General features: G+C 51.3%; 1 protein-coding gene across 2 annotated transcripts; it reads right to left on the minus strand.

The window, feature by feature from the left end:
* On the minus strand, positions 1 to 26,850 carry RAMP3 (receptor activity modifying protein 3). 2 transcript variants are annotated; one of them, XM_054546041.2, is made up of 4 exons: positions 26,736 to 26,850; positions 7,173 to 7,305; positions 1,206 to 1,469; positions 1 to 994 (listed from the first exon to the last, which is right to left on the minus strand). In XM_054546041.2, the coding sequence occupies exons 1-3, from the start codon at positions 26,791 to 26,793 to the stop codon at positions 1,214 to 1,216; spliced, it is 447 nt and encodes a 148-aa protein (XP_054402016.1). In that variant the 5' UTR covers positions 26,794 to 26,850; the 3' UTR covers positions 1 to 994; positions 1,206 to 1,213. The 2 variants fall into 2 exon arrangements, with proteins under 2 accessions (XP_054402016.1, XP_063582067.1); XM_063725997.1 differs by having other exon boundaries at positions 4 to 1,469; positions 26,736 to 26,849.
* Between the last annotated feature and the right edge of the window lie 557 nt (positions 26,851 to 27,407).

Below are 27,407 nucleotides of genomic sequence, written 5' to 3' on the forward strand. Positions count from 1 at the left end.
CTCTAGGGACCCCTCAGGACCAGCATCTGCCCCCAGCCAGACCTGACCAGGGCCTCTCGGTCCCCAGAAAACCCAGGCAGGGGTCCTAGCAAGCCCAAGGCAGCTGCAGAAGGAAAACAGAAGAGAGAGAAATCTTCCCCGTCATCCTCAAACCGATGGGTCAGGGGTGGAAAGTGCCCAAGGGGCTGCGAGTAGCCAGACAAGTCCCTCCTCCTGTCAGGCCCCTCTCCTATTGTAACACTCTCTAAGCCCCCTGAGCACTGACATTCTGGGATTCCAGAACCTCAGTTGTTCCCTATCTGTACAATATGTACAGGCGACTCATCAATCCCAAGAGATGCACTGTCTCTCTGAATAACATGAAACAAAACAGGAAATTCCAGAAGTAAGGTAACTTTACTCAGATAAAACAGTTGGTAGCAGATAGAGGCCACAAGCTCATGGGATGCCATTCCAGAGGGCCCCTCACCCACAGAGGAGCCCCTGTAGGAAGGAGGCCCAGGCCCCATCTGCACAGCAAGCCCCGGTGAGGGGCTCTAACACACCCCCACTCCAGCCTCTGGTCATGGACACAGCCCATAGTGGGCACAGCATCATGATGGAATGGACTCTGTAGGCCACGCATGGCTCCTGGGAACCCCCAGCCCCTCCCTTCTCCTCCCAGCCTTTCCAGCTGTCTTCCCACCAGGAGGGCTCGGAGGTCACAGCACGGAACGTCTTCCAAGAGCCCCTGCCTGTCTTTCTGCCTGGATGTAGGCAGGAGCTGCAGCTGGTGCAGGAGCCAGGGCAGGAACCAGAGATGGGGTCAAGCCAGGAGTCCTAGTCCAAGCAGGGCCTAAACTGCGGCTAAGGCTAGGCTGGATTCTGTGCTAAGAAATAGCATAGACACCTCCAGGCAGAGGCTCCGGCCCAGCTTGCGGAGCACAGGATGCAGCAGGTGATTTCTGTGCCCAGCACACAAGCTCCGGCCTTATCACATTTTCCTCCACTGGCCCTAGAACGAGCAAAGAGCTTGGGCGGATAGCCTGAGCCTCAGCCAGGGAGCAGGCTGGCCTCGAGGGAGCAGATCAGCCCAGGAAGGGAGGGGTCTGCCCATGACCAGGTGGGGTGTGGCCACAGTAGCTGGAGATTGGCAGCAACCACCCGCTCTCCCATCCCCAGGGAACTTTCTTCCAGCTTGCCAGGTGTGACCCACTCCATCTCACCCGGACCCTCACAGCAGCGTGTCGGTGCGTTTGCTGCGCCACACCACCAAGCCAGCCATGGCAACAGTCAGAATGACGGGTATAACGATCAGCGGGATGAGAATCTCGTCTGGGGGATCCTCCAAGTGGACCCTGTCCACGGTGCAGTTGGAGAAGAACTGCCTGTGGATGCCGGTGATGAAGCCCTGAGCCAGGGAGTTGGGCCAGTAGCAGCCCACAATGTTGGCCTCCATCTCGGTGCAGTTGGTGAAACTCTCATAGTACCTGCAAAAGCAGAGAGGGTGAAAGCCAGGCTCTCGCCATCCCCCCTCACACCTGCCCTGACCTGAGGCCAGGAAGATGGGTGGGGTGGTTTGGGTACAGTCCCATTTGGCCACCTATTCACACCCCAGCCTTGGAAAATCCCCACTCTGGCCACAGGGTCATCTGTGCCCATGACCCACTCCGTGTGTCCCCTGCCCACATTTGCATCACAATGACCATGACTTGCTGCCTTTGAGGCCATGAGCTCCCAGGATCCAGGGTCTCAGCCCAGCTTCCCTGGACCTCCAAGCACTATGCAGGTCTGCCCAGAGGACACACCAAGCCATGCTTCTCCAGGGCCAAAGGGTGCCTGGATCATGGCCGCTTGGACCTGCAAAGCCTTCATCATCCAGGATACCCTAAGAGCCCGAGAGGAGGGTCTCTCTGAGGCCAGGGGCCAGCCACCTCCTAATCAAGTCAGCCTGTCCTCATGTGCCAGGTGGTGGCCAAGTGGGAGTCAGACCTGTGAGCCCCAGTCCCTGCCTCTTCATCTCCTACTCAGAAGTTGCCTCCTTCGGCCCCATCTAGCAGGACATGTGGAGCCCCCTCCTGTGGGTCCCCCTGTCCATGAGATCAAAGATGAGAAGGGCACTCAGCAAACCACTCATGATGCTCCATGCCCACCCAGCACACGCTCTGGACAGTCCTCATGCTGACCAAGGGCTACAGCCACCGAGACCCAGAGGTCAACTCAGCATAAAGGACTTCCCAGCCACACCTGTTCCAATGGGCAGCCTGTGGAGGTGATGACCTCCCTGTCATTGGGGTCTGCAAGGCCTAGAGTGGCAGCCACTTATTCAGGATGTTCTAGACAAAGCTAGATGGACTCCTGCCCAGATGCCACCCCCTCTGTGCAGGGCTAGCACCTCCCCACGTCTGTGCTGCATGAGGACAGATGCAGGAGTGTGAAGGGTCCTGCCTCGGCTTCCCCATGGGAAAGTAGCCCATCTCCTCCTTCCTGCACTGTCCCAGGAGGGAGCCACTGATCTGGCCCATCAACAGGAAAGAGCTGCTTCCTGCATGGAACATCATCTGGGCGTAGATTTCCCAAAGCATCAGAAAGCGGTAGGAAACAGGGACTCTGACCTACTCCACCCAGGGTTCTCCTGGTCTCCCAACCCCATGCCCCAGGAAGGGTCTGGGAAGCCCAGGTACAGTCACTCAACCCAGCTCCTGACTGATCCCAGGCTGGCTCTCAGCACCTTGGAATGTAGGTCAGACACACACCTGTGCCTTTCCAAGTAGTGTCAGCAGAGAACAGCCAGAGCAAAAGGAACAGCCTTGAATCCAAGTACAGAGCTGTTGGCTCTCCTGGGCCTCAGCCACAATGCAGCACCTGCCCAGGCATTAGAGACACCTCAACAGCTAGGTCCATGGACAAATCCTCATCTCCCCTGACCTGCTTCTCCCACAGGGCCTCAGATTCAGTGGCCTGCTGTCCACCCCAACCCCCACCAGCTGATCCAGGAGCTGGGGAGCCGTCTAACAACACCCTGCAACAGTCTTCACCTTCAGAAGTTCCCAGCATCTATGTGTGTGATGAGAATCACATGCGGTAACCTCTGTGCCTCCAAAGTCATTCCACTGAACTGCTACCCAGGAATGCCATCCCCAACAACCATCCCCAGGGCTGAGATGAGCCAGACAGACCCTGGAGAAGACCCTCTGTGGACAGCGAGTCTACAGGGCAAGAGGAGTGATGTGCAGCCCCAGAACCGTCCCAAGAGGAGGTGAGGCAGGGCTGAAAGCCCCTGCTGTTCCCAAATCCCACTCCCAGCCAAAGCTAGGCCACATGGAGAAGCCCACGGAGCAGAGGTAATCCCAGAAGATTACCCAGAAGTGGCTTCAGGCTCAGGTTGCAGAGCCAACATGGCAGGGCCTCTCCAACTCCAGCTCAGCCACTCACCATCTTTGTGATATGGGCCATGTCATTTATCCTCCCTGGACCTCAGTTTCCTCATCTGTAAGTGGGTTTAATAACACTTATCCAATCAGGTGGCTGAGAGAACCAAATGAGTTGAGGTCCATGTGCCTCGGCAAGTGCCTGGCACAGAGAAGGTCATGGGGTGAGCCCACCCCAGCTGTTAGGTTTGGGGCAGAGCTGAGCACAGCACCCGTCTCTGAGGATCCACAAAATCTGCATTTTTGTCACATAGCTAGAGAGGTCCACATTCAGTGCTTCTCTAGAAAACCGGGAACTACTTATGATTTATTCATCCCCTGGATAATCTGGGGCCTCCCCACTCCTCCTTCAGTCAGGCTCCCCAGAGCACTCTCCCTAAAAAAGATGCACCACAACCCAGGATGGGAAGGAGAGGAGCCCAGCAGGCTGGAAGCCGGGCAAACCCCCCAGTCAGACTCCCTCTCCCCCCACCCACCTCTGGGGTGTTTGCCCACCTTGCTTTATGTTTCACCACCTGAGTGTGTGTTCCCAGGCAATATAGTGTTGCATTTGGAAATCCCATAGCAATGCTCCTTAACTGGGTACAGAAGGAGCCCATTGCTGCTGTTGGAGAGAGGTTCCCAGGAGAGGACACGCTCTGGTTGCCCCAACGGGCAATGAGACCCCTCCCCAGAGAAGGCCACAGGCAGGCCACGGGCGAGTTTGGGGAATAGGGTCTTCCCAGCCATGACTCGACTCCTGATGGGGCCATCATGTGGACCAGTCCTATTGAGGGGAGCAAGCCACCTCTCCTCTAAGCTCACCAAGGCCCATCCTGCTTCAGTGGGGACCAAAGCAGAACGAACATTCAGGGGAAAGAGAGGAGCGTCCTTTGTTCTTGACTGAGCTGAGCTGCAGCACATGGGCAGGCAGTCGCCATGTCAGGTAAGCATCAGGTGCCCTCCACGTGGGCAAGGCTGCCTCCACCCGGGGCGTAGTGCCACGCTGGGGCACCGCCCTCCCTGGGGCTTCCCTCTCCTGCCTTGGCTCTGCTCCCCAAATCTCACAGCTTCCTTTGTCGTGGTTTGCTCCACAGCTTGGCGCACAGCCGCCAGAGCTTGAGAAAGGTGTGTGGGAATCAGATGCTGGAGGTGCCACACGTCTGACAGTATTTTCATTTCTCCCTAATTAGTGAACAAATTGGCAGGAAGTAGCACACCAGCTGAGAAATCACAGTCCGAAATTCTCAGGTCCTTGCATCCCACAGTCCTCGGCTTCCAGGGCTGCGGTGGGGGAACCTGAAGGCCTCTGATCCCCTCATCTCCAACCTGGAGCTCATTTTTTTCTTCCTTCTGGATAGGTGTAGAAGTTTTCCTTTGTTTCCACAGCTCTGATATTCCAGGGTCCATGTGGGACATTTTCCTCCCTCGTGCCAGTACTGGGCAAGCCCTCACCGGCTGCCAGCTCATGCCCTCAGCCCCTGGCAAGGGCCCTTTATCCCTCCATTCTCCTGTTCTCTTTCTAGAATTCCTACTATCTTGGTGTTACACCTGGACTGACCACTGACCTCCTGATCATCTTCTCCGTCTCTGTCTCCTATTCCTGGGAGATTTCCTCAACATCTCCCTTCCAACCTTTCTATTCCATTTCACTTCTATGGCATCCTCCATTTCTAAAGCTCTTTCTTTGTTCTCATTCATCACATGAGATATAGTTGTTTGCCCTCTGAAGATATCAGTCGTGACGTTTGGAGTTTTCTTCTTGGTGCGTGGCCCCCGGGGTTGCTTGGTTCCATCTCTCTGGTCTCTGTCCTTCAGGGTCAGAGCCTTAGATCAGATTTCCAGGGACCCTGCTTGGACACTCGTGACTGGGAGTGGGGACTGAGAGCTGATGCGACACTGGGACCCTGCAGAAGAGCTTGTCCCCAGAGCTTCCAGGGGTTAGGGGGATCACTGCTTCTAGGTCCTTCTCTTGACTGGTCTCATTCCTCAGAAAGGACACTCCAATCCTACCCTAGACCACCCTCCTGGACCAGTGGCAAAAGATAATGCGTACTAGCCGCTTTCTCCAGCCTCCCTCTCTAGGACACCATGCCACGTTCTCAATTACGTGGGGAGGCCCAGAAACCCTGGTGTCACCAGCTCCAAGAATACACCTCCAGTGTCCAGCTGGGGTGGAGGAGGGCTCTGGACACCTCACTGCTTCTCAGCCACTCTTGCCACTCTCTTGGGAGCTGGTGCTGCCAGCCGGGTCTTGGGAGGCCTCCACAATGTCAACCTGGCTGTTCCCAGCTCCCCTTTTCCAGCATCTGACTTCACCAAGGGCACTCAGTCAGTGGCTCTTGCCCACTCACTCACTGACTCCTAAATGCCCATCGGGTTGCCTCCAGTCCTGTCCTCCCAACCCAGGGCTGGACGTCTCTATTTAGTCTCTTTACCGAGGCTTTAGCAGGTTACAGAGAGGAGCGAGACCAGAAGCTATGAAGCCATGACCTCCTCCTCTTCCCTGACTCCACCCCCACCCGTGGGTCCATTCCAGGCCTGTGTCCAGGCTCACTGAGGACCAGGAGGAGCCTGCAAAACCCCTTCCTGAATCCCAGCACCCCTTCCCGGCAGACTCAGAATTCCATTCCACGTGGTTCAGCAAGCAGTTCCCCCACACGGTGGGGCTGCAGATGTGACAGCCTCAAGGAGCCCCCATCTCCTGGGCCACCAGAATGGCCAGGGCTGGGGAGGCTTCCTGGGGCAGGTCCATGGTCAGTGTCTCTACAGAAGGCAGGGGCTGGGGTGCTAACGTGCAAAAGCATGAGGCCAGCATATTTTGGGTCTGGCAGCAGCCACCAGGGGGTGGCACAAGACTGCAAAGCCAGAGGTAGAGTGGAGTGGGGCAGAGGACTGTGAGGCCATGAGCGATTTCCAAGGAGGTAAGGAGATGAAAAACTTGGGAAGCTTCTAGAACAAGGGGCCCTCCCTTCACTATGAGGTGTTGTCCACAATTACACCTGGTATAAACCATTGGAACCCAATTCCTCTAAGTCCTCTGACCACTGAAGACAGACCCAGCCATGACTGGTGCTGTAAGAAAGACACACATGAAAATGTCCACCCAGCTCCAGCTGTAAGGAGAGGCAGAGCACCCTCCAGGCAAGGCATCCCCCAGGCCAGGGCACCCCCTGGGGTAGGGCAACACCCGCCCCTGGGAGAGTGCACCCCCCCAGGCCAGGCCACCCGCAAACTGGACACTCCCCGGGCAGGACACCCTCCAGGCACAGCATCCCCCAGACAGGGCACTCCCAGGCCAGGGAACCCCCGAACTGGACACTCCCAAGGCAGGGCACTAATCTGGATCAGGAGGAAAAGCAGGCATGGGGAGGATTCCCAAATAACAGAGGAGAGGGAGAAGCAGAGGCACAGTGTAGAATTGCTAGAACATCAGAGTGAGGATGCGGAATGGGGGATAGGAAGCTGGGAACCCGCTGTGGGTGTGGGGAGCACAAATGCCGTGGGCAGGGGCGGGGCATGGGCTGGGCTGTGAGTGATGTGCCAGCGGGATGTGGGTGGGGTGGCCAGAGCCAAGAGCAGAGTGTGAATAGGAGCGTGGTTGGGGCCCTGGGCAAAGTGTGGGGCAGCACATTGAAAGGGCTGTGGGTGGCCTACGGTGGGTTGTGGGTGGGGCATGGGTGGGGCCTTGGGTAGAGTGCGGTCAGGCTGTGGTCAGGCAGCGGTTGGGCAGTGGGCAGCGCTGTGGTCAGAGCAAATCCCACACCCAGCAGTGGCACTCACACGATGAACTCGGACAGGTTGCACCACTTCCAGACGTCCACCTTGCCCATCATGTCTGCGAAAGCCTTCCCACACAGGGGCAGCCTCTCCAACATGCCTGTCTCGTTGCAGCCGCCTGCTCTGGGACACCCACCTGGAGAGGGGACAGCCATAAGAATTCCATTGCAGTTCACACTGGGGGTGCCAGGACAGGGTAGGCCCGAGGGGCCATAACTTGAGTACTCACTAGCAAGGCTCTGTTTGCAAGCCTGAGACCTTTCCAGTGGAGTCCTTCACCCTCCACCCTGACCTACCTGTCAGTGCAGAAAGGAGGCTCCACACAGGGACCTGTCGCCAAGACAGGACAAGTCCACCTTTTCACTTCACTGCCTCACAGGCAGTGACACAGGGAGGGATCAGGCAGTGAGACCCTGGGCCAAACTCCTTGGGAGGTGGTGTGAGGGTCTCAGGCAGTTCAGGGCTGGCAAAGAGGCTCCAGTTCCAGCTTAGGAGTCCCAGGACCTGGGAACATCCTGAGGACTGTAAGACCTGGGGACCATCCCACTGCCTGCAGGGGTGGCAGAGGAGGGCCCCAGGCCAGTAAAAACCACCCCCTCCCGGTCAAAGGCCCCCTCCGATTCTGGGAAACCAGGGGCTGAGGCCACTGCAGGGACTCATGTTCCCAGCAATGAGAATGAGTCCTTTGGACTTTCTCAGGGTCTGACACAAGCTGCTTGTCCCAGGATTTCCCCACTGCCCTTCCCAACCTCTGCCCACCAAAACATCCCCTCCCCTTCCTCCTCATGCCTTTGCTCCACACATTTCCCCATGGGGAACATCCTCCCTCCCACTGAGCAATGCCCCCTGTCCTTCAGGGCCTGTCTCCGCGGTCATCCCATTTCCAGATGACAGGACCTCCCTGCTCCTAAACTTCCCTCACCTGACCTCTGCTTTGGTGCTCATCATATACTCAAGAGAGACCCCAGGCACATTTGTCTCAGGGGTGTGTGTGTGTGTGTGTGTGTGTGTGTGTGTCCACGCACAGCCCTACTGTCTGTGTCTTGGTGTGTGTGCATGTGTGTGTGTAGGTACACAGCCCTGTCATCTATATCTTAGTGTGTATGTGTATGTATACATGTGCATGTGTGAACACAGCCCTGTCATCTGTGTTCCAGCGGCCAGTGCTGGGCTAGAGGAAATACCATGAAGAAGCAGATAAGAAAGTGGTTCCAGATTGACATGGGACAGACCTGGCTCACACCCACACTTCACTGGTTACCAGCTCAACCTCAGTTTCCCCATCTGCAAGATAAGGGATATAGGCCCCACCTCACAAGGAGGTTGAGCTGGCTAACTTATGTCTGAAATGCTCAGTGCCACCTCCAGGAACGTATCATTCATTCATTCCCTCAATAAGTCTTGGCTGAATGATAGGGAAAGCAGTGAGCATTTCAGAGTCTGATCTTCTTCCATGTGTGGCTCACCCTGGGCACTGAGCAAGTGCTGAATAAGTCACTTTAATACGGAAATGGCAGGTTTAGACAGGACCACTTTCTGGTGCAGCGACCTGTTCCACCAGACCACAGCATCCCAGACACTCCTCAAGAGGCATAGCCTGCTTAATCCTAACATTAGGGAAGACCCTGGAAGCCCCTTGGTTGAACAAGGGCCTGAAGCCAGCAAAAGGGAGTAGCCTGCCTGAGGCCAAAGGAAGGCTGGAGGGGTCCAGATCCCAGGGTTAAGGGAACTGGCATGCTCAGCCCACCCCCACCTGCAGCAGAACACCTGGAGCACATACAGAGGACAGGTGTTAACTGGAACCCCACAGAGGAGAACACAAAAGGGCTTGCCAGCTGTTCAGGGTCGTGGGTTCCCAGACTCAAGGCACCTTCTTCCCTTTGTGACTGCCCAAACCTATACCTCAGAATCCAGGCTGACAGCACTGAGAAGGGCCCCTGGGGGTCACAGGTGGTAAAGTTGTACAGGGGACTCGCAGGTCCCAGCAGGTGGTCTGAGAAGCCTGTGTAGGCACTCACATCTCCCCTTCTGTCTATGCAAGCTTCCCCAGGACCCAGGGCATCTTGAGGCCCCAGGGAACCCTGGGGATGGGAAGCACACAGGCTGTGGCTCAGTGGTCAGCCTGCTGCCATGTGTAAGCAGATGGCAAGGATACAGGCTGGGTGAAGTCACCACCATGGCCCCTGGACACAGGGTCAGTGACTCCCTCTCCCAGAACAGGTGTTTCAGGGCCTTCTGGCCACTCTGCATGGTTTCCAGCACCTGGCATGTCCCTGACCCCCACGTTCGCTTGTCTCATCAGCACAGCTGCAGGCCTGGCTTCTCTGAAAGGCCACACATCCCACTTAGGGCCCCAACCCCTGAGTGAGCCTCTGGGGTGCTCATCTCTCTTCACAGAAAGGCCATGTGCTCATTCTGTGTCTGTCCCATCCCCGCGTGTAGCACAGGTCCCCTACATGGTCCCACACGGTCTGCACATGGAGATGGTGGCTCAGTACCCACTGTCACCCCAGTGAAATTTATCCAAAGATTTAGCAAAACATGCTGGACCACTGCTATCATGCGTTGCGGACTGTGTTGGATCCTTGGACAAGGGAAGAGGGAGAGGGTCTGGTTCCTGTCTTCAGGACCTGCCATCTAGGGTCCAGGTGGCAAGAGGAAGACACAGGGATCTCAGTCCAACTAGGGGAGTGACTGAAGATAGAGCACATAACAGATGGGGCAGAACCCAGGACAGAGTGTCAGGAAGTCTCACCAAGATGCACAGGCCATATAGGGGCTGCGCGTACAGGCAGCCACAGTCAGAAGGAGACCTGAGCTCCGATGTCAGTGGCGGGAAGGGGGCATGACCAGGGCTGCATCAGGACCACTGAAAGGGATGGTGCAGTGGCTATAGGGGGCTAAAAAATGCACAGGCCCCATCGGGATCACCTAAGAGGACTTGAGCTGCCCGGGTAGCAGGAGGAGCGTGGAGCAAGATGGGTCCAGGTGCCCAAAGCAACATGGCTTCAGCAAATACCAGTCAATGGCCCAGAGATGGGCCAAGAACAGCAGCCAGTGTGGGGACAGTGACCAGCCACACACATGAGGGCTTGCTGAGGCCATGGGAGTCAGGAGGTCCCTGAGGACCCAGCCTGTACTTTCCCTGGCCCTTAGGCCCCTGTCATCTGTCCCAGGCATCACAGCAGACCCCAAGGGCACTATAACACCCACTACACAGATGGAGAGGCTGATGCCCAGAAAGGTTAAGTGTCTCCCAGGGTCACACAGCTTTGGGGTAGTCATCTGTGCATGCCAGACCTGCTGTCTTCACCCACAGTACCCAAGACCCTCCTGGCTCACTCCTCCAGCCAAAGCACGGTGTTCCCCATCCTGTCTGCTCTCACTGGGCCTTGTCCATTTCCTCAGCTGGGAGTGCCCACTCCCATCTCCCTAGGAGGAAATCCACAGCCCCCACCAACACCCCCACCTCACCCCTCTCCTTGGCGACTGGGCCCCACTGCTCCCCTGCTGTCAAGGCTCTGCTATGTGTGTCTGCCCTCCTCCCAGCTCAGGCCTAGTGTCAGGAGGTCCACAGCAGCATTTGCGCCATGAATGTGAGGACCCCAGGATGGTAGCAGTTGAAGCAGTGTGAGCTGTGGGCAAAGTTGCTGACAGCCCTGCTCCTTGCGGTCCTCCCCACACTATCAGAAGTGGCAGAAACCTACAGAGGCTACAGGGAAAGCTACAGCTTTCCCCCAATGGGCAGTCAGCTCCATGCTGGGGTTTCCTCCACTTCCCAAAGCCCATCAGGGCTCACTGGGCACTGGGAAACTTGCACGTAAAAACCACTGCCCACCACCTCCTGCTCAGCTGTCCACAGACACAGCTGGGACCTTCATAGGGAGAAGCCCACTTGGTCCCCACAGCCACCTCAAGGCATGTGTCCTTCCTTCCACAAAAGCAATATTAGAGAGGCCACATCCTTCACCCAAAATCCCAGTTTGTTAGCAGCAGCCTGGACAATAGCCCAGGGTCCTGACACCTGGGCACCACCCACAGCTTCTGATGGACACCGCTTGCAGCTATAGTGTGGATTTTGTAAAAGGCTTATACAAGCCTCACTATATCCTTGTAGAGAAGATAAACAGACACACTTCCATGTCCAGTCAAATGGCAGATGTCTGGACAAACTTTCTACTGAAAACAACTGAAAGCCCGGATAAAATATAAACCATACATTCATAAAATCATCAAGGAGCTGACAAGATGGCAAGAAATTATCAAGCTAAAGACTAGATGGAGTGGAACCCAGAGGGCCATGGATTTGTTGCCCTGGAGGCATCTTCCCAGCCTGGAAAACTGGGGGTGGATAAAGGCCAAGATGAGAAGTCTAATGAAAGGCCCCATAAACTGACATTCAGAGGTAGGTGAACCAGAAATAACTCTTCACCCTCGGCCAAGTAGGAGGAATGGGACCTGGCACTGAGCAGGGAGGGGGAACCCTCTCTGAGAAGTCATAAGCAAGGCTGACCTTCTTGTGGATTCACAGCCCAAATTCACATGACCTGGATGGACCCAGGGAAACCCCAAGTTTAAACTGATCATCATGGACAAGCCCCCGCAGGAGCAAATAAACCCAAACGCTCTCAGAGGGAGGCATCATCACTGCAGCCCTCAGAAAGCTGCCATAATTAACTTCCCAAGGAAAACGAGCAGCTCACAATCAAAAATCAACTAAGTATAACCTCAATAGAAAGACCCAACAAGGTGAAACCCTGTCTCTACTAAAAATACAAAAATTAGCCAGACAAGGAGGCGTGCACCTGTGGTCCCAGCTACTCGGGAAGCTGAGGTATGAGAATCGCTTGAACCAAGGAGGCAGAGGTGGCAGTGAGCCAAGATCGTGCCACTGCACTCTAGCCTGGGTGACAGAGTGAGACTCTGTCAAAAGAAAAGAAAAGAAACTCAACAAGGGGGTACAGCCTTCTGGGATGGTGATATGAGAAGCTCATCCTAAGGGCACACATCAAATGAAGAAGGTTATTCAAGAAAATCTAGCACATCTCAGGAAGAATAGTGAGAATCTGTGACATTTGAGCTACAACCTGCTCCCACTCCACACCCCAGTTCTGGCTGTAGAGCCTGTACTCCAGTGGGTGCAACCACAAGTGGAGGTTCTCTCTAACCCAGCTCCCAGTCCTGGGCTACAGTTTCACCGTGGGACAAGCAGGCATGTCCCTCCCAGCTCCATGTTGCAGAAGGTCTCTTTTTTCTGGGCAGATGAGGCCTAGAGGACTGAGGCTCCCTGCCCCACCCAGTCACCACTTCTAAGGTGGATTTCTGCACCAGGCATGGCAGGCCAAGAGTACTGGGGCCCCAACCACCCCACCCCAGCTCACTGGTAGGGTGGAGGCTCCACACTGAGAGGAGCAAGCCAAAATCAGGAACTACAGTGTCCCTCATGGGTGCCTGCTTGTGGAGCAGAGATGTCATTCTGGTAGAAGCAGGCCATTGTCCTATCCCCAAGTCCAATACAGTGCCAGGTCCTGCCCAGGGGAAGAGGCAGGCTGTAAGAAGAGACAGATATTTCCATAGCTTTTGCAGAAGAGACTGACTATATTTGGAACAGAGCAGAAGTCCATGCCTGAGGGTGTTGTCAAAAACAATGGAGGCAGGCGTGGCATCCCACACCTGTAATCCCATCACTTTGGGAGGCTGAGGTGGAAGGACTGCTCAAACCCAGGAGTCTGAGGCTACAGTGAGCCATGATCATGCCACTGCACTACAGCCTGGGTGACAGAGCAAGACCTTGTCTCAAAAAATAATAACAATAAATAAAATAATTTTTTATTAGACTAAAATAATTTTTAAAAAAAGAAAAAAAATCAAAAAAGACATGAGACTTTGTTAAAGCCTGAATAGATTTTAAAGGATTATATAAATGTCCTCTGACCACAATGGAATAAAATTAGAAATCAAAAACAGGGTTGAGCGTGGTGGCTTACGCCTGTAATCCCAGCACTTTCGGAGGCTGAGGTGGGCAGCTCACCTGAGATCCAGAGTTCGAGACCAACCTGGACAACATGGAGAAACCCCATCTCTACTAACAATACAAAAATTAGCAGGACACGGTGGTGCACACCTGTAGACCCAGCTACTCAAGAGGCTGAGGCAGGAGAATCGCTTGAACCCAGGAGGCAGAGGTTGCAGTGAGCCGAGATCACACCATTGTACTCCAGCCTGGGCAACAGAGTGAAACTCTGTCACAAAAAAAAAAAAAAGAAAGAAGGAAATCAAAGATGGAAAGAATTTGGGGAAATTCACAAATATGTAGAAAATAAACAGCATTCCTAAATAACCAATGGGCCAAAGAAAATTTCACAAGGGAAATTAGATATGGTTTTGAGATGAATAAAAATAAAAGACACAACATATCAAAACTTAGAGAGATGCAGCTAAAACAGTACTTAGAGAAAAATTTTTAGTTGTAAAAACTTATATTTAAAAAAAAAAAAAGGCTGGACATGGTGACTCACTCTTAGAATCCCAGGTGGGATGGCTTGTGGCTGGGAGTTCCTGACCAGCCTGCGCACCATTGCGAAACCTTCATCTCTACAAAATAAAATTTTTTTAATTAGCCAGGCATAGTGGCACACCTGCAGTCCCAGCCAACAGGGAGACTGAGGTGGGAGGATCACTTGAGCCTAAGAGTTCAAGGCTGAAATGAGCCATGATCACACCACTGCACTCCAGCCTGGGTGACACAGCAAGACTCTGTCTCTAAAAAATAAATAAATAAATAAATAAATAAAATAAGGCCAGGCGCAGTGGCTCACGCCTGTAATCCCAGCACTTTGGAAGGCCGAGCCGGGCAGATCATGAGGTCAGGAGATCGAGATCATCCTGGCTAACACAGTGAAACCCCATCTCTAGTGAAAATACAAAAAACTAGCCAAGCATGGTGGCATGCACCTGTAGTCCTAGCTACTCGAGAGGTTGAGGCAGGAGAATCACTTGAACCCAGGAGGCAGAAGTTGCAGTGAGCCAAGATTGCACCACTGCACTCCAGCCTAGGCGACAGAGCAAGACTCCGTCTCAAAAATAAATAAATAAAAAATAAAAAGAATAAAGAAGAAAGATCTCAAATCAATTACCCAGCCTTCCACCCTAAGGCACCAGACAAAGAAGATCAAACTAAGCTTAAAGACAGCAGAAGAAAGGAAGAAATTAAGATTAGAGGAGAAATTAATGAACTACAAAATAGAAAAAAAATCAACAAAACCAAAAGCTCATTTAAAAAAAAAGCTTTTAAAAGATCAACAAATTGACAAACCTTTAACTAGACTTGCCGGGAAGAAAAGAGAGAGACACAAATTACTAAATCAGGGATGAAAGAGGAGACATCACTACATCACTACCTGTGTTAGAGAAATAAAAAAGATTATATGCAAATACTATGAACTGCTATATGCCAACAAAGTAGATAATGTCAATGAAACAGACAAATTCCTAGTAAGACATTGTTATGGAATGAACTGTGTCTCCCCTAAAAAAGATATATTGAAGTCCTAACGCCTAGTACACCTCAGATTCTGACCTTACTTGGAAATAGGGTCTCAACAGAGGTAATCAAGTTAAAACTAGGTCATTCGGGTAGACCTAATCCAACATGACTGGTATATTCTTATAAAAAGGAGAAATATGGACACAGAGAAAGACACACACAGAAAGAAGATGATGTGAAGACATTCAGGGAGAAGACAACAGTGTGAAGATGGAGGCAGAGATGGGAGTGATGCTACTACAAGCCAAGGAATGCCTGGGGCCACCGGAAGTTCAGGAAAGGCTGGGAAGGAGTGCCCAGCACCTGGGTTCTTCTGGCCTCCAGAATGGGTTTTAAGTCACCCAGATTATGGTACTTTGTTACAACCTAGGAAACTATTAAAGACATAAACTACTGAAATTAGTTCAAGAAGACATCAAAAATCTGAATAGGTCTATACTAAGTAAAGAGATTGAATTCTTAATTTTAAAATTTCTCCCAAAGATAATCCCAGGTATAGATGGCTTCTCTGACAAATTCTACCAAACACTGAAAGAAGAATTAACAGAAATCATTCACAAATTCTTCCAGAAAATAGAACAAGCAGCACTTCCCCATCTTCCAACTCATTCTCTGAAGCCAGTATAATCTTGACAGCAAAACCAAAGACATCATAAGAAAAGAAATCTATAGGCCAATATCACTTCTGAATATATATGTAAAAACCTTCGATACTAGCAAACTCAATCCAGCAACATATAAAAAGGGTTATACACCATGACCAAGAAGGTTTTATTTCAGCAATGCAAGGGTGGTTCAACATAAGAATGTCAATTCATGTAATACATCACATTAATAAATGAAGGGGGGGAAACCACATGATCATCTCAATTGATGCAGAAAAAGCATTTGACAAAATCCAATGTCCTTTCATGATTAAAAAACACTCAATATATTAGGAATGGAATGGAATGGAATTTCCTCAACATGATAATGACCATATATGAAATGCCCAGAGTTAACATAACCAATGATGAAAGACAAAGCTATCCTTTAAGATCAGGAACAAAACAAGGATGCCTGGTTTCAACACTTCTTTTCAACATAAGTACTGGAAGTTCTAGCCAGAGCAATTAAGCAAGAAGTGAAATAAAAGGCATCCAAGTTAGATAGGAAGAAGTAAAACTATCTCTATCACAGATGACATGATTTTATACGTAGAAAATCTAAAAGAATCAACATACAGACAGACACAGAGAGAGAGAGACTGTTACGGGTAATAAACTAACTCAGCAAAGTCGCAGGATACAAAATTAACACAAAAAAAAGTTGTATTTTTGTGCACTAGCAATGAATAATCCAAAAAGGAAACAAAGAAAACAATTCCAATTCCAATACAATCAAGAATAATAAAATTCTTAGTAACAAGTATAATTAAAAAGTACAAAACTTGTACTCCGAAAAGTATAAAACATTGTTGAAAGAATTTTTTTCTTTTTTTTGGAAACAGAGTCTCACTCTGTCACCCAAGCTGGAGTGCAGTGGCGCCATTTCGGCTCACTGGAACCTCTGCCTCCCAGCTTCAAGGGATTCTCATGCCTCACTCAGCCTCCTGAATAGTTGGGATTACAGGCACCTGCCACCTGCCCAGCTAATTTTTTGTATTTTTAGTAGAGACGGGGTTTCACCATGTAGGCCAGGCTGGTCTCGAACTACTGACCTCAGGTGATCCACCAGCCTCGGACTCCCAAAGTGCTGGGATTACAGGCATGAACCACCATGCCAGGCCTGTTGAAAGAAATTTTAAAAGATCTACATAAATAGAAAGATATCCTACATTACACATTGGGACACTTAACTGTTAAGATGTCAGTACTACCTAAAGTGATATACAAACTCAATGCAATTCCTATCAAAATCGCAGCTGGCCCATTCCAGTTAATTGATGAGCTGATCCTAAAGTTTCTATGGAAAAGCGAGGGACACAAAATAGCCAAAACAATCATGAAAAAGAACAAAGTTGGCCAGGCGCAGTGGCTCACGCCTGTAATCCCAGCACTTTGGGAGGCCAAGGCGGGTGGATCACCTGAGGTTGGGAGTTGGAGACCAGCCTGACCAACATGGAGAAACCCCGTCTCTACTAAAAATACAAAATTAGCCAGGCGTGGTGGCGCATGCCTGTAATCCCAGCTACTTGGGAAGCCTCAGGAGAGGCTTCCCAAGGCAGGAGGCAGGAGAATCCCTTGAACCCGGGAGGCAGAGGTTGCGGTGAGCCAAGATCGCTCCATTGCACTCCAGCCTGGACAACAAAAGTGAAACTCCGTCTCAAAAAAAAAAAAAAAAGAACAAAGTTGTAGGACTCACACGTCCCAATCTTACAACTTACAACATGGCAACAGTAATCAAGATAGCATGGTACTGGCATAAGGTTAGCTAAATAGATCAATGGAATAGAATTCAGAGTCCAGGAATACACCCTCACACTTACGATAAATTGATTTTCTACAAAGGTACCAAGACAATTCACCAGAGAAAGAATACTCTTTTCAACAAATGGTACTGGGACAACTGGATATACACTTGCAAAAGAATAAAGTCGGACCCTTCTCACCTCATACATGAAAATTAACTCAAAATGGATCACAGGCCAGGCGCCGTGGCTCACGCAGGTAATCCCAGCACTTTGGGAGGCCGTGGCGGGCGGATCACGAGGTCAGGAGATCGAGACCATCCTGGCTAACACGGTGAAACCCCGTCTCTACTAAAAGTACAAAAAATTAGCCGGGCGTGGTAGCGGGCACCTGTAGTCCCAGCTACTACGGAGGCTGAGGCAGGAGAATGGCGTGAACCCAGGAGGCGGAGCTTGCAGTGAGCCAAGATCGCACCACTGCACTCCAGCCTGGGCAACAAGGTAAGACTCTGTCTCAAAAAAAAAAAAAAAGGATCAAAGACCTACATGTAGAGCTAAATTATAAAACTCTTAGATTACCCAGCTATTCGGGAGGCTGAGGCACAAGAATCGCTTGAACCTGGGAGGCCGAGGTTACAGTGAGCTGAGATTACGCCACTGCACTCCAGTCTGGGCAAAAAAGCAAGCCTCTGTCTCAAAAAATAAATAAATAGAAATATAAATAAATAAATAAAACTTTTAGAAAAATACAGGAGAAAATCTTTGTGCCCTTGTGTGAGAAAAAGCCTTCTTATACATGACACCAAAAACCCAAGAAACAAAAGAAAAATAGATAAATTAGACACATCAAATTTTAAAACTTCTGTACTTCAAAGGATAGCATCAAGAGAGTGAAAAGACAACCCACAGAATGAAAGAATATATATGCAAGTCGTATATCTGATAAAAGACTTGTATCCAAGTTACATAAAGAATTCTTACAACTCCATAATAAAGGGAAAAATAAACCAATTAAAAATGGACAAAGGATATGAATAGTCATTTCTACAAAAACATATATAAATGATCAATAAGCACATGAAAGACAATCAACATCATTAACCATCAAGGAAATGCAAATCAAACCACAATCACGTACCACTCACACCCACCAGAATGGCTATCATCAAAAAGGCAGTCAGACGTGATAGCACACACTTGTAACCCCAGACATTTGGGAGGCTGAAGTGGGAGGATGGCTTGAGGAGTCCGGGGTTGCAGTGAGCTATGATTGCACCACTGCACTCCAGACTAGGCAACAGAATGAGACCCTGTCTCAAAAAAAAAAAAAACGTGTTAGTGAGGACATGCAGAAATTGGAACCTTTATATACTACTGCTGATTGGAATGTAAAATGAAGCAGCCACGTTGGAAACTAGTCTAGCAGTTTCTCAAAATGTTAAATGTAGAGTTACCATATGACTACACAGTTCCACTCCTAAATTTATACCGCACATGTTCACACACAAATTTTTACATGAAGATTCATAACAGCATTATTCATCATAGCCAAAAGATGAAACAATGTCCATCAGCTGATGAATGGCTAGAATGTGGTACATCCATGTGATAGAATATTATTTGTACATAAAAGAGTGAAGTGCTAAAACATACCACTATATGAATGAACCTTAAAAACATTCTGCTGTGAGAGAAGCCAGTCACAAAATCTCACATATTATATGATGCCATTTACACTAAATGTGCAGAACAAGCAAATCTAGAGACAGAAAACATATTAGTGATTCCTTAAGGCTAAGGGGGTTGGAGGAAATAGGGAATGACTGCTAATGGGTAGGGGGTTTATTTTTGTGGTGACAACAACGTTCCATAATTGAGCATAGTGATGGTTGCAAAATTCTAGGAATGTACTAAAAAATATTGATGTATACTTTAAATGGGTGAATTGTGTGGTGTGTGAATTATATCTCAATAATGCTGGCTTTTTAAGGCACAATAAAAACTTTTTCAAACATACAAAAGGTGAAAGGAAATATCACCCACACACCCAAACTATAAGTAATGTTTAGGAAAGCCTATCAGAAGCCAATATGGACCTATGCAAAAGAATGGAGGGCATCAGAAATTTTAACTAAGTAAGTAAATATATAGAATTTTTCTCAATGTCTAAATTCTGTAAAAGATAATAATCATGTATTGTGAGATTTATAACTTTGATTTAAGTAAAATGTATGACAGCAATGGCATAAAGTTCAGGAGGGGAGAAATGAAAGGTTCTTAGGCTATCCATGAATCATTGTAATGTCACCTGAAGACAGATTGATAAGTTAAAGATGTATACCATAAACCCTGAACCAACCACTGGAGTAACAAAACAAAAAAAAAGAATTACACCCAATTAGCAAGGATGGAGGAGGAGGAGAAGGGCAAGAGGAAGAAGAAATGGAGTAATCATAATAAATACTAAGTCCAAAAGAAGGCAGAAAAGGAGAAAAGGGAGGAAAATAATTGATGGTACAATGGTAGATTTAAATCTAACCATATCAATAATCAGATTGAAAGTAAATGGTCTAAGCACTTCAACTAAGAAGCAAAGATTGTCAAACAAGAACAAAAAGTAACGTCCAACAGTAGACTGCCAATAAGAATCCAACTTTAAATGAAAAGACTCAAATAGGTTCAAAATAAAAGAGTGGGAAAAGACACATCTTGCTACCACTAATCAAAAGAAAGATGGAGTGGCTGTATTAACATCAGACAAAGTATGTTTTGGAGCAAAAAACATTACTAGAGATAAAGAGGGTCTTTTCAATACAATAAAGGGCTCAATTCATCAAGATGATGTAGCAATCCTAAATATGTATGCACCTAATAACAGCATCAAAACACACAAGGCAAAAACAGAACTACAAGAAGAAAATGACAAATCCACAATTTCACAATTACAATTGGAGAATTCTTTTTTTTTTTATTTTGAGACAAGGTCTCACTCTGTCACCATGGCTGGAGTACAGTGATGCAATCATGACTCACTGCAGCCTTCACTGCCTGGGCTTGAGCAATCCTCCCACCCCAGCCTCCTGAGTAGCTGGGAACACAGGCATGTGCCACCACACTCAGCTAATTTTTTTTTTTGTTGTTATTTGTAGAGACAAGATCTCATATTACCCAGGCTAGGCTCCAGCGATCCTCTCGCCTTGGCCTCCCAAAGTGCTGGAATTACAGGCATGAGCCACCGCACCCAGCAGATAACTGGAGAATACTCCTCTCTCAATAATTTACAAAACAAGTAGATAAAAATCAGGAAGCTATTAGAAAATATGAACAGAGGAGGAACAGAGGTGTCCAGGGCACAGGCAGGAGCACAGTGGAGCTGGGTATACTGTGTGTGGAGGGGTGGGGTACACACCATTGTGGGTGTAAAGGAAAGAAGAAGTGACTTTCCTTCTTCTTTCCTACCTGGGGAAAGGTAGACCCAGGGCAAGGTTGGAGCAGGATGTACAGGTCTTCAGAGTTTATTTAAAGTCTAATAGAAAGGCAGAAGTGGGTTTTCAGCCACAGTACTCTCCCACTTAACCCAAATAGGCCCTCTGAACCTTCACATCATGGAATTCTGGGCAAGCACCAGCCAGGACTGAAGCTGGCATCCCTTCAAGAGAAGCCTGTACCATCTCTGCAGGAAGGGAGGCCCATGTCCTTCTGAAGCTTGACCGTGCCACCCTCCAGATGCCCCACTGGCACGGAGCAAGAAGGCAGAGACCTCATCCTGTTTAGTTCCTGATTTGCTGTGTGACTCCAAGCAGGGCCCTTCACCTTTCTGGGCCTTTGTCTCCCCATCTGTAAAAAAGAGTGATTCTGATTCTGTGTGTTTTCATTGGTTAATAATTGTGCACCTACAAAATCTCTGTCAAGGTTAGCCTCCATCGGGCCCCAACTTCCTATTCCCACCACTGCTGACCCTAGCCTCCAGCTTGTCCCACCCATGAGCTGCTGCTCCAGGACCCTCTGGCTGCTGGCAGCACCTATCCCTCCTCCTCCACAATCAGACTGTCCCCCATCACCACAGCCTCCTTCCTAGACACCAGCAGCTCCCACTTCTGTGTGTCCCAAGCTGTTGACCCCAGGTTCTCTTGTAGCACAGCTCTAGACTCTGAAGTGCTTTGAAGGAACCAAAAAGTAATAAGAGACTCAAAAGTGAAGACATTCTTCTATAAGGCTGGTAGGGACCACCATTCATGAACCCACCCAGAAAGCCTTGAGGCTTGGGGGCTCTATCTCTAGTTCCTCTGGGCACTGTCATCTTTCAGGGCAGCCACCAGAGATAGGACAGACCCAGCAGAGTCAACTGCACAATAGGCTCACCCAGGCCACAGCCCAGGCCTATTGCATGGGAGCCTCTGGGGTGTGAAACCAAGAATTTATGTTTGTTAAAACCCCCAAGTGATTTGGACGTGGGGTCAAGGCTGAGACTGAGAGATGGAAAGCAATGTGTCTCAACTCAGATGTGCAGGCCATCACCTGAAGACCTCAAGCAATGTAGATTCCAGTCCAGCAGGCTTGGAGGCCAAAGCACTCATCTCTGCAAGCTCCAGGCAAGCCCCTTCTGCAGGTCCGAGGACCACACTCCAAGGACTAAGGGCATGGGGGATGGAAGAGCAGCAAGCAGGAGCCAGAAGACTCTAGGTGCTCACCTCAGCTCTGCCCCTGACCCTGACACTCACTCACTTGCCCCTCTGAGCCTCAATGTACCCATTCAGAAATGGAACCAGTGGCACCTACTTGGCAGACCCTTGCCCCATTTCTCTTTCCCTTCAGCCAGGCTCTCCACCTCCCTCAGCACTGACCAGTGCTCCCTTAATGCCCTGCTCTAAGTGTGGCCCAACCCGCCAAGCCCTACAACAGCCAGACAGGGCAGGTACTTAAAGACTGAAACCCTGTGGCAGGGTGGGTCAGCTGCCTGCTCAATTAGACAAGGCAGGGGAGTCAAGGTTCAAAGCCAGGCCACCTGCCCACAGAGCTGTCTCCAGGTGGAATGTCACCATTGCCTCAGACTGACACCCTCACTCCAATTCCCACCCTTGGTCTGCCAAGCAGGGCTGCATCCAAGGCTCACCTCCTTGCCCTGAGGGCTCCTGGCTGGAGTGGCCCCACTTAGCCCCGGTCCCCGATCCCCACCTTCCTTTCCTTCTCTCCCAGTGGGCACTTCCAAGCCCCATGCCAAGCCTGGGCTCTGCAACAGATTCTGGAATACAGGTCGGCATTGATCCTGGGAAGGGCCTGAAAAACATCATGCCTCCTTCACCACCTCCCTCAGTTTAGAGATGGGGCGATGGAGGCCGAAAAGAAAGCGACTTTCCCAAGGCCTCCCTCTGCCACCCTGCTCAACTGCACCTGCCAGCAGGCAAAAAGACAGCCCTGGCATAAGTGACCAAGGGGTGCAAGCCCCAGGGACCACGTGGAGCCACACGAGGACTAAGGTGGCCTGTGCACCTTCACCCTAAAGCTGCCCCTGCCTTGGACTCTGAAGGTTCGCCTAACTGCTCTCCACCTCCAGCTCCTGTCCTCATCCCTGGGTCTGGCATCATTCCCTAACAGATTCTCTCAGCACCCTTGGGTGGGTCTCCTGAGCTCCGCCCACCATCCCAATGGGCACGAGCAAGGCTAGCCCCACCCTGTCCCTCCTGGCCAGTGCCCACACCTGCAGCCTGGTCCACCTGGACCCCTAGGTCTGAATCTGAACCCCTAGACCTGGACCCCTTGGCCTGGTCCCCCCTCAGCCTGCTCTGACTGTCACCTATCAGACCACCAAGACCCAGCCCAGTTCTTCTTCCTCCTCTGCCTCCCCCTCCTTCCCCTTCTTCCTCTCTTCCTCCTTCCCCTGTCCCTCTTTACCCGCCTCCCCCTCCTCTGTTTCCTCTCCTCTCCTTCCTTCCTCCTCGTCCTGAAAGTCAGAATGAATCTGAACCACTGCCTTCTCCTCCCCAGCCCATTCCTAGGAGGTATTTGCCGCAGCCAGCCCAAGTCATGGCTGTTCCTACGGCCCACCTCCCTACACAGGGCCTGTGTCTGCCGCATTTTCACATTAACCATGATGCTCTGAAACACAGCTCTGGGACAAGGTCCTGATAAGTATCCACTACCCTCAGGCAACTATTATTCTCCCTGAGCCCCTGATCTCCCTCACTGAACCAGGCAAAGATAGCATCAATTCCCCACCACCCCCAGTGCCAGGGCATTGCCCAGCCCCTCCCCCATGGCTCTACAAAGACCCACCCAGGTGGCACAGCTATCTAAAAAGAGAAGGAGGGGTCCCTGACAACATGCCCCTCCCTGAATCTCTGCATGCCCCAAATCTCTACATACTCCAGAATCTCCACATGCCCCATCGCAAGGACCTGGCCCAGGCAGATTGTAAATGTACCTTTGAGGACCACATGCCACCCTCAGGCAGGTGTTCTGGGATAACTTCTCTGCCCACAGAGGTGCTATGAGGATGCCTGTGACAGCACCAGCCCTGGGCCTGCACAAGGCAGGCACCCTGAGAAACCAAGTGCCCTCCCCAGGGAGCTCATTTCTAGGGCACATGAGGCTTGAGGGACTCCCAGCAAAACCTGACAACTCACCCAATGTTAGAACAATGGTGTAAAGACAGATTCCTGGCAACACCACAAAAGAGGGCCATTGCCAATCAAGCTACTGGCTGCATTAGTAAAGGTCGCAGGAACTGAATCAAAATAGAAATCCATTTTGGTTGGTTTCATTGGGAAACAAAGAACATGCCGGCCTGTGTTTCTTTTGTCTCAGGGACTTCCAGACGCCACCGAGAGATGATAAACAGCCAAACAGATGCATTTCCGCAAGAAAGGGCTTTGTGGCTAGTCATTTGGAAATGAAACACAGGCGCTCTCCCCCTCCTTGACAGAAAGCATCGACAAGACTGGCAAGTGGCTGCCATGGGCCACAGTCAGTCGACCTTGGGAGGCTGTGGATTCTGGGCAGTTCTGCCCCTGGTCTCTGCGGTTGGGCAACTTCCTCTCTACCCTCCAGATTTCTGTTTCCTTATGAAGAGTAGGTAAGAGCATGGAGGTCAGATAACCTCCAAGGAACCTCCAGTGCCAAAATTCTATGGGCCTCTTCTTGGCCAATCACCATCTTCAAGTCTTTTTTTTTTTTTGAGGCAGAGTCTCGCTTTGTCACCAGGCTAGAGTGCAATGGCGTGATTTCGGCTCACTGCAATCTCCGCCTCCCAGGTTCAAGCGATTCCCCTGCCTCAGCCTCCTGAGTAGCTGAGACTACAGGTATGCACCACCACACCCGGCTAATTTTTTGTATTTTTAGTAGAGACAGAGTTTCACCATGTTGGCCAGGATAGTCTCGATCTCCTGACCTCGAGATCTGCCTGCCTTGGCCTCCCAAAGTGCTGGGATTACAGGTGTGAGCGACCGCACTCGGCCGGCCACCTCCAAGTCTTTAATTCACCAGAGTTACTGCTATCCACCCACGGTCCTTGGGCCCACTTGATTCAGTAGAATCAATGTGACCACAGGTAACATGGTAGCAGGACATCATTTAATGATAAAAATGGTGGTACCATGTTCATATGCTTGCACACACAGGCACACACAATATGGTGCTCCATCTTTGGGTGCTGTGAGTGAGCCTCATGAGGCCCAGTGCAGTCACTGCTGGGTGCCTTCCCATACCTCCCCTTGTTTAAGCATGAACCCTTCCACCCCACAATCCCATGCCCAACACAAGGCAATAGGGACTAAACTGAATGAAATGAAACTGACGGTCTCAGCAGCCCTTTACAGGTTGCTATTATTACATCTACATTGCAGCTGGGAAACTGAGGCCAGTGAGTGCCTTATAATCTTGGGATCATGATCAGGATTTTCACCCAGATCAGAAGAGTCCAGTCAAGAGCTGGGCACCACAGCAAAGCGTCCTGTTGAGTAGACACCTGCTGGACTTCGCATCCCCACAGCCCCGCACAGCATCAAATGCTTTCTGGAAAAAGGTCTGGAATTCTCAAAGACGCCCCAGAGGCCAGCACCCTCCCTGCTGGTCCTCCTGAGCCAGTCCTCACTCAAGAGGAACCCACCCAACTCCTTCCTTCCAGGCACAGCAGCATCCAGGGCAGATGTGGGCTCGAGTCCCAGATACCTCTGACACATCGGCCTGGGACCATGAGCAAGTTTTACCTCTCTCTGAATCTCACTCTGGCCAGTCGAACACTGGGAGGGTCTGCTGAGAAGCTGGGCCTGGTCCCTATTCTGGCCGGGAGCGTGAACCCATGTCCCATTGGAGGGGGACAGTCAGGACCAACACAACAGGACAAAGAAGTGGCCCTCAGGAACTGGGTCCACGAGAGACAGGATTATTAAGAGGGGGGATTCTGTGCAGGCGGGAAGCCTGTGGTCCTTCTCAATTTGATACTGCAGATGGTAAGGAAAGTCTCAGCTTCTCCCAGAACGAATTCAGAGGACCTTCCTTCAACTAGAGCAACCAAGATCTCCACCTAAGGGGCGCTTACTGGAAGTTTGCTGAAATCCCAAATCAGCATGCTCCTGATTTCAGAAGCTGCCATGCACCTTTGCAGTTCAACACAAAATCCACCATATCCTAGGCTCCAGCCCTGGAACACCAAATGAAGCCACACATGTTCTGCACACCAAGACCTCTTCAATGGAAGGAAAATTACCACTGAGTTTGGTCCACCCTTTTCCCACCTCCCTTACCAAATCCCAGATCATCAAAACAGACCCAACTCTGCATCTTACAGCCAGGGAAACTGGGGACCACCAGGCCAGGGCCCTCCATCACCAGTGTCCCCCCCTGAACCGGCCAGGCTCAGTCACCGCTTAGTGCACCCCAGCCCTCAGCAAGCAGTCTTCCCCAACAGCCCTTACACACATTCTCTCTCTCTCTCTCTCTCTCTCTCTCTCTCTTACTTTTTCTTGGATAATTTCTTTAGCAAGGTACTTCAAAACAAGCTTTATTTTAATCTATTTCCATTCTGTGAGCAATGGTTCTTCCTAGAGTCCTGATTTCTTGCCGAAGAAGGCATTAGGAGAGGATGGCTCAGAGAGTCGCCCCGCTTCCCCTCTCAGCCAGTTCCAGGACACACACAGGCGTCCACACACTGAAGGGCCCTGGGAGGACCAGCTACCCAGTCCGGAGTCCACCCGCCCACGCCCCTGTGAGTGATGGGCAGGCACTCAATGCCAGGACAGGGAGCTCACTACCTTACAGGCAGCCCACCCTTGGGGGTAAAGGGTAAGGAGCCAGACCTGGTCCGCCTCTTCTCGCCCACCCTGAGGCGACCCTAGAACCGGGACGTGGGGGGACATCACAACTAGGAGGAGCGGGGGCTGCCGGACCCCGCCGTCAGAAGACCCCGGAGGGGGCCCTGTGCCTCCCTTGCCCGCCAGAGTCCTTCGCCTTCAGCTTCTCCCGAGTGGAACCCTCCCGCAGAGCCCGGGGATCCCGCCAGGGTCACTGTGCGCCCCTCCCGAGCTCCGGGGCAAGGGAAGGACCGCGGCGCAGGTGTGGGAAGGCGCGGGTCCACGCGGGTCCCGTGAACCCCGAGAAGTGGGGGCGCCCCCGGTGCGGGCCGACGCCCCCTTACCGCAGAGCAGCAGCAGCAACGGGAGAAGTTGCGGGCGCCGCCGCGCTCCAGTCTCCATGGCTGGCCGGCCGCAGCTGGGTCACGCTCGGTCCCGCTGGGGGCGCGGCTGGGGGACGCCCGGATGGGGTTGGGGTGGGGCGGGGCCTCAGGGGGTCCGCCCTCAGGCCGCACCCCCAGACCACGCCTGTGGCCGTGCCCCGTTGCCTCCAGATGTGGGGTGCAGGCCCTGCAGGCGCGCCGGGTGGGAGGGACGGGGGCGGCTGGAGTCTGGGCTGGAATCTCAGCGGGGTGAGAGTGGAGTGAGGGCTGGGTTTCGAGCTGGGGACAAGCTGGGTTAAGGTGGGGTGCCGGCTGATGGGCTCTGAGGGCGGGGCTGGGGTGCTGAGCTGCAAAGGAGAGTTTTGGGAGCAGATTGTAGGGGCAGACTGGGAGATGAGCTGTGGTGAGGGTGGGGGCCGGCTGATGGTGGGCTGGGATGCAGGCTGGAGAGACTTGGGGAACTTCCGTCCAGGCTGGGGGGCAGAGGGTGGGGGTAGACCGGGGAGGAAGCTGAGGTGAGGTTGAAGCGCTGGCTGATGATGGCCTAGAGGAGGTTGGGGGTAGACTGGAGGAAGGTGGACCTGGGGGTGGGCTAGGTGTGCCCTGGCCGAAAGTAGACAGAGTCCAGAGCTG

This window comes from Pongo abelii, chromosome 6, assembly GCF_028885655.2.
Source record: "Pongo abelii isolate AG06213 chromosome 6, NHGRI_mPonAbe1-v2.0_pri, whole genome shotgun sequence".
Taxonomy (NCBI): Eukaryota; Metazoa; Chordata; class Mammalia; order Primates; family Hominidae; genus Pongo; species Pongo abelii.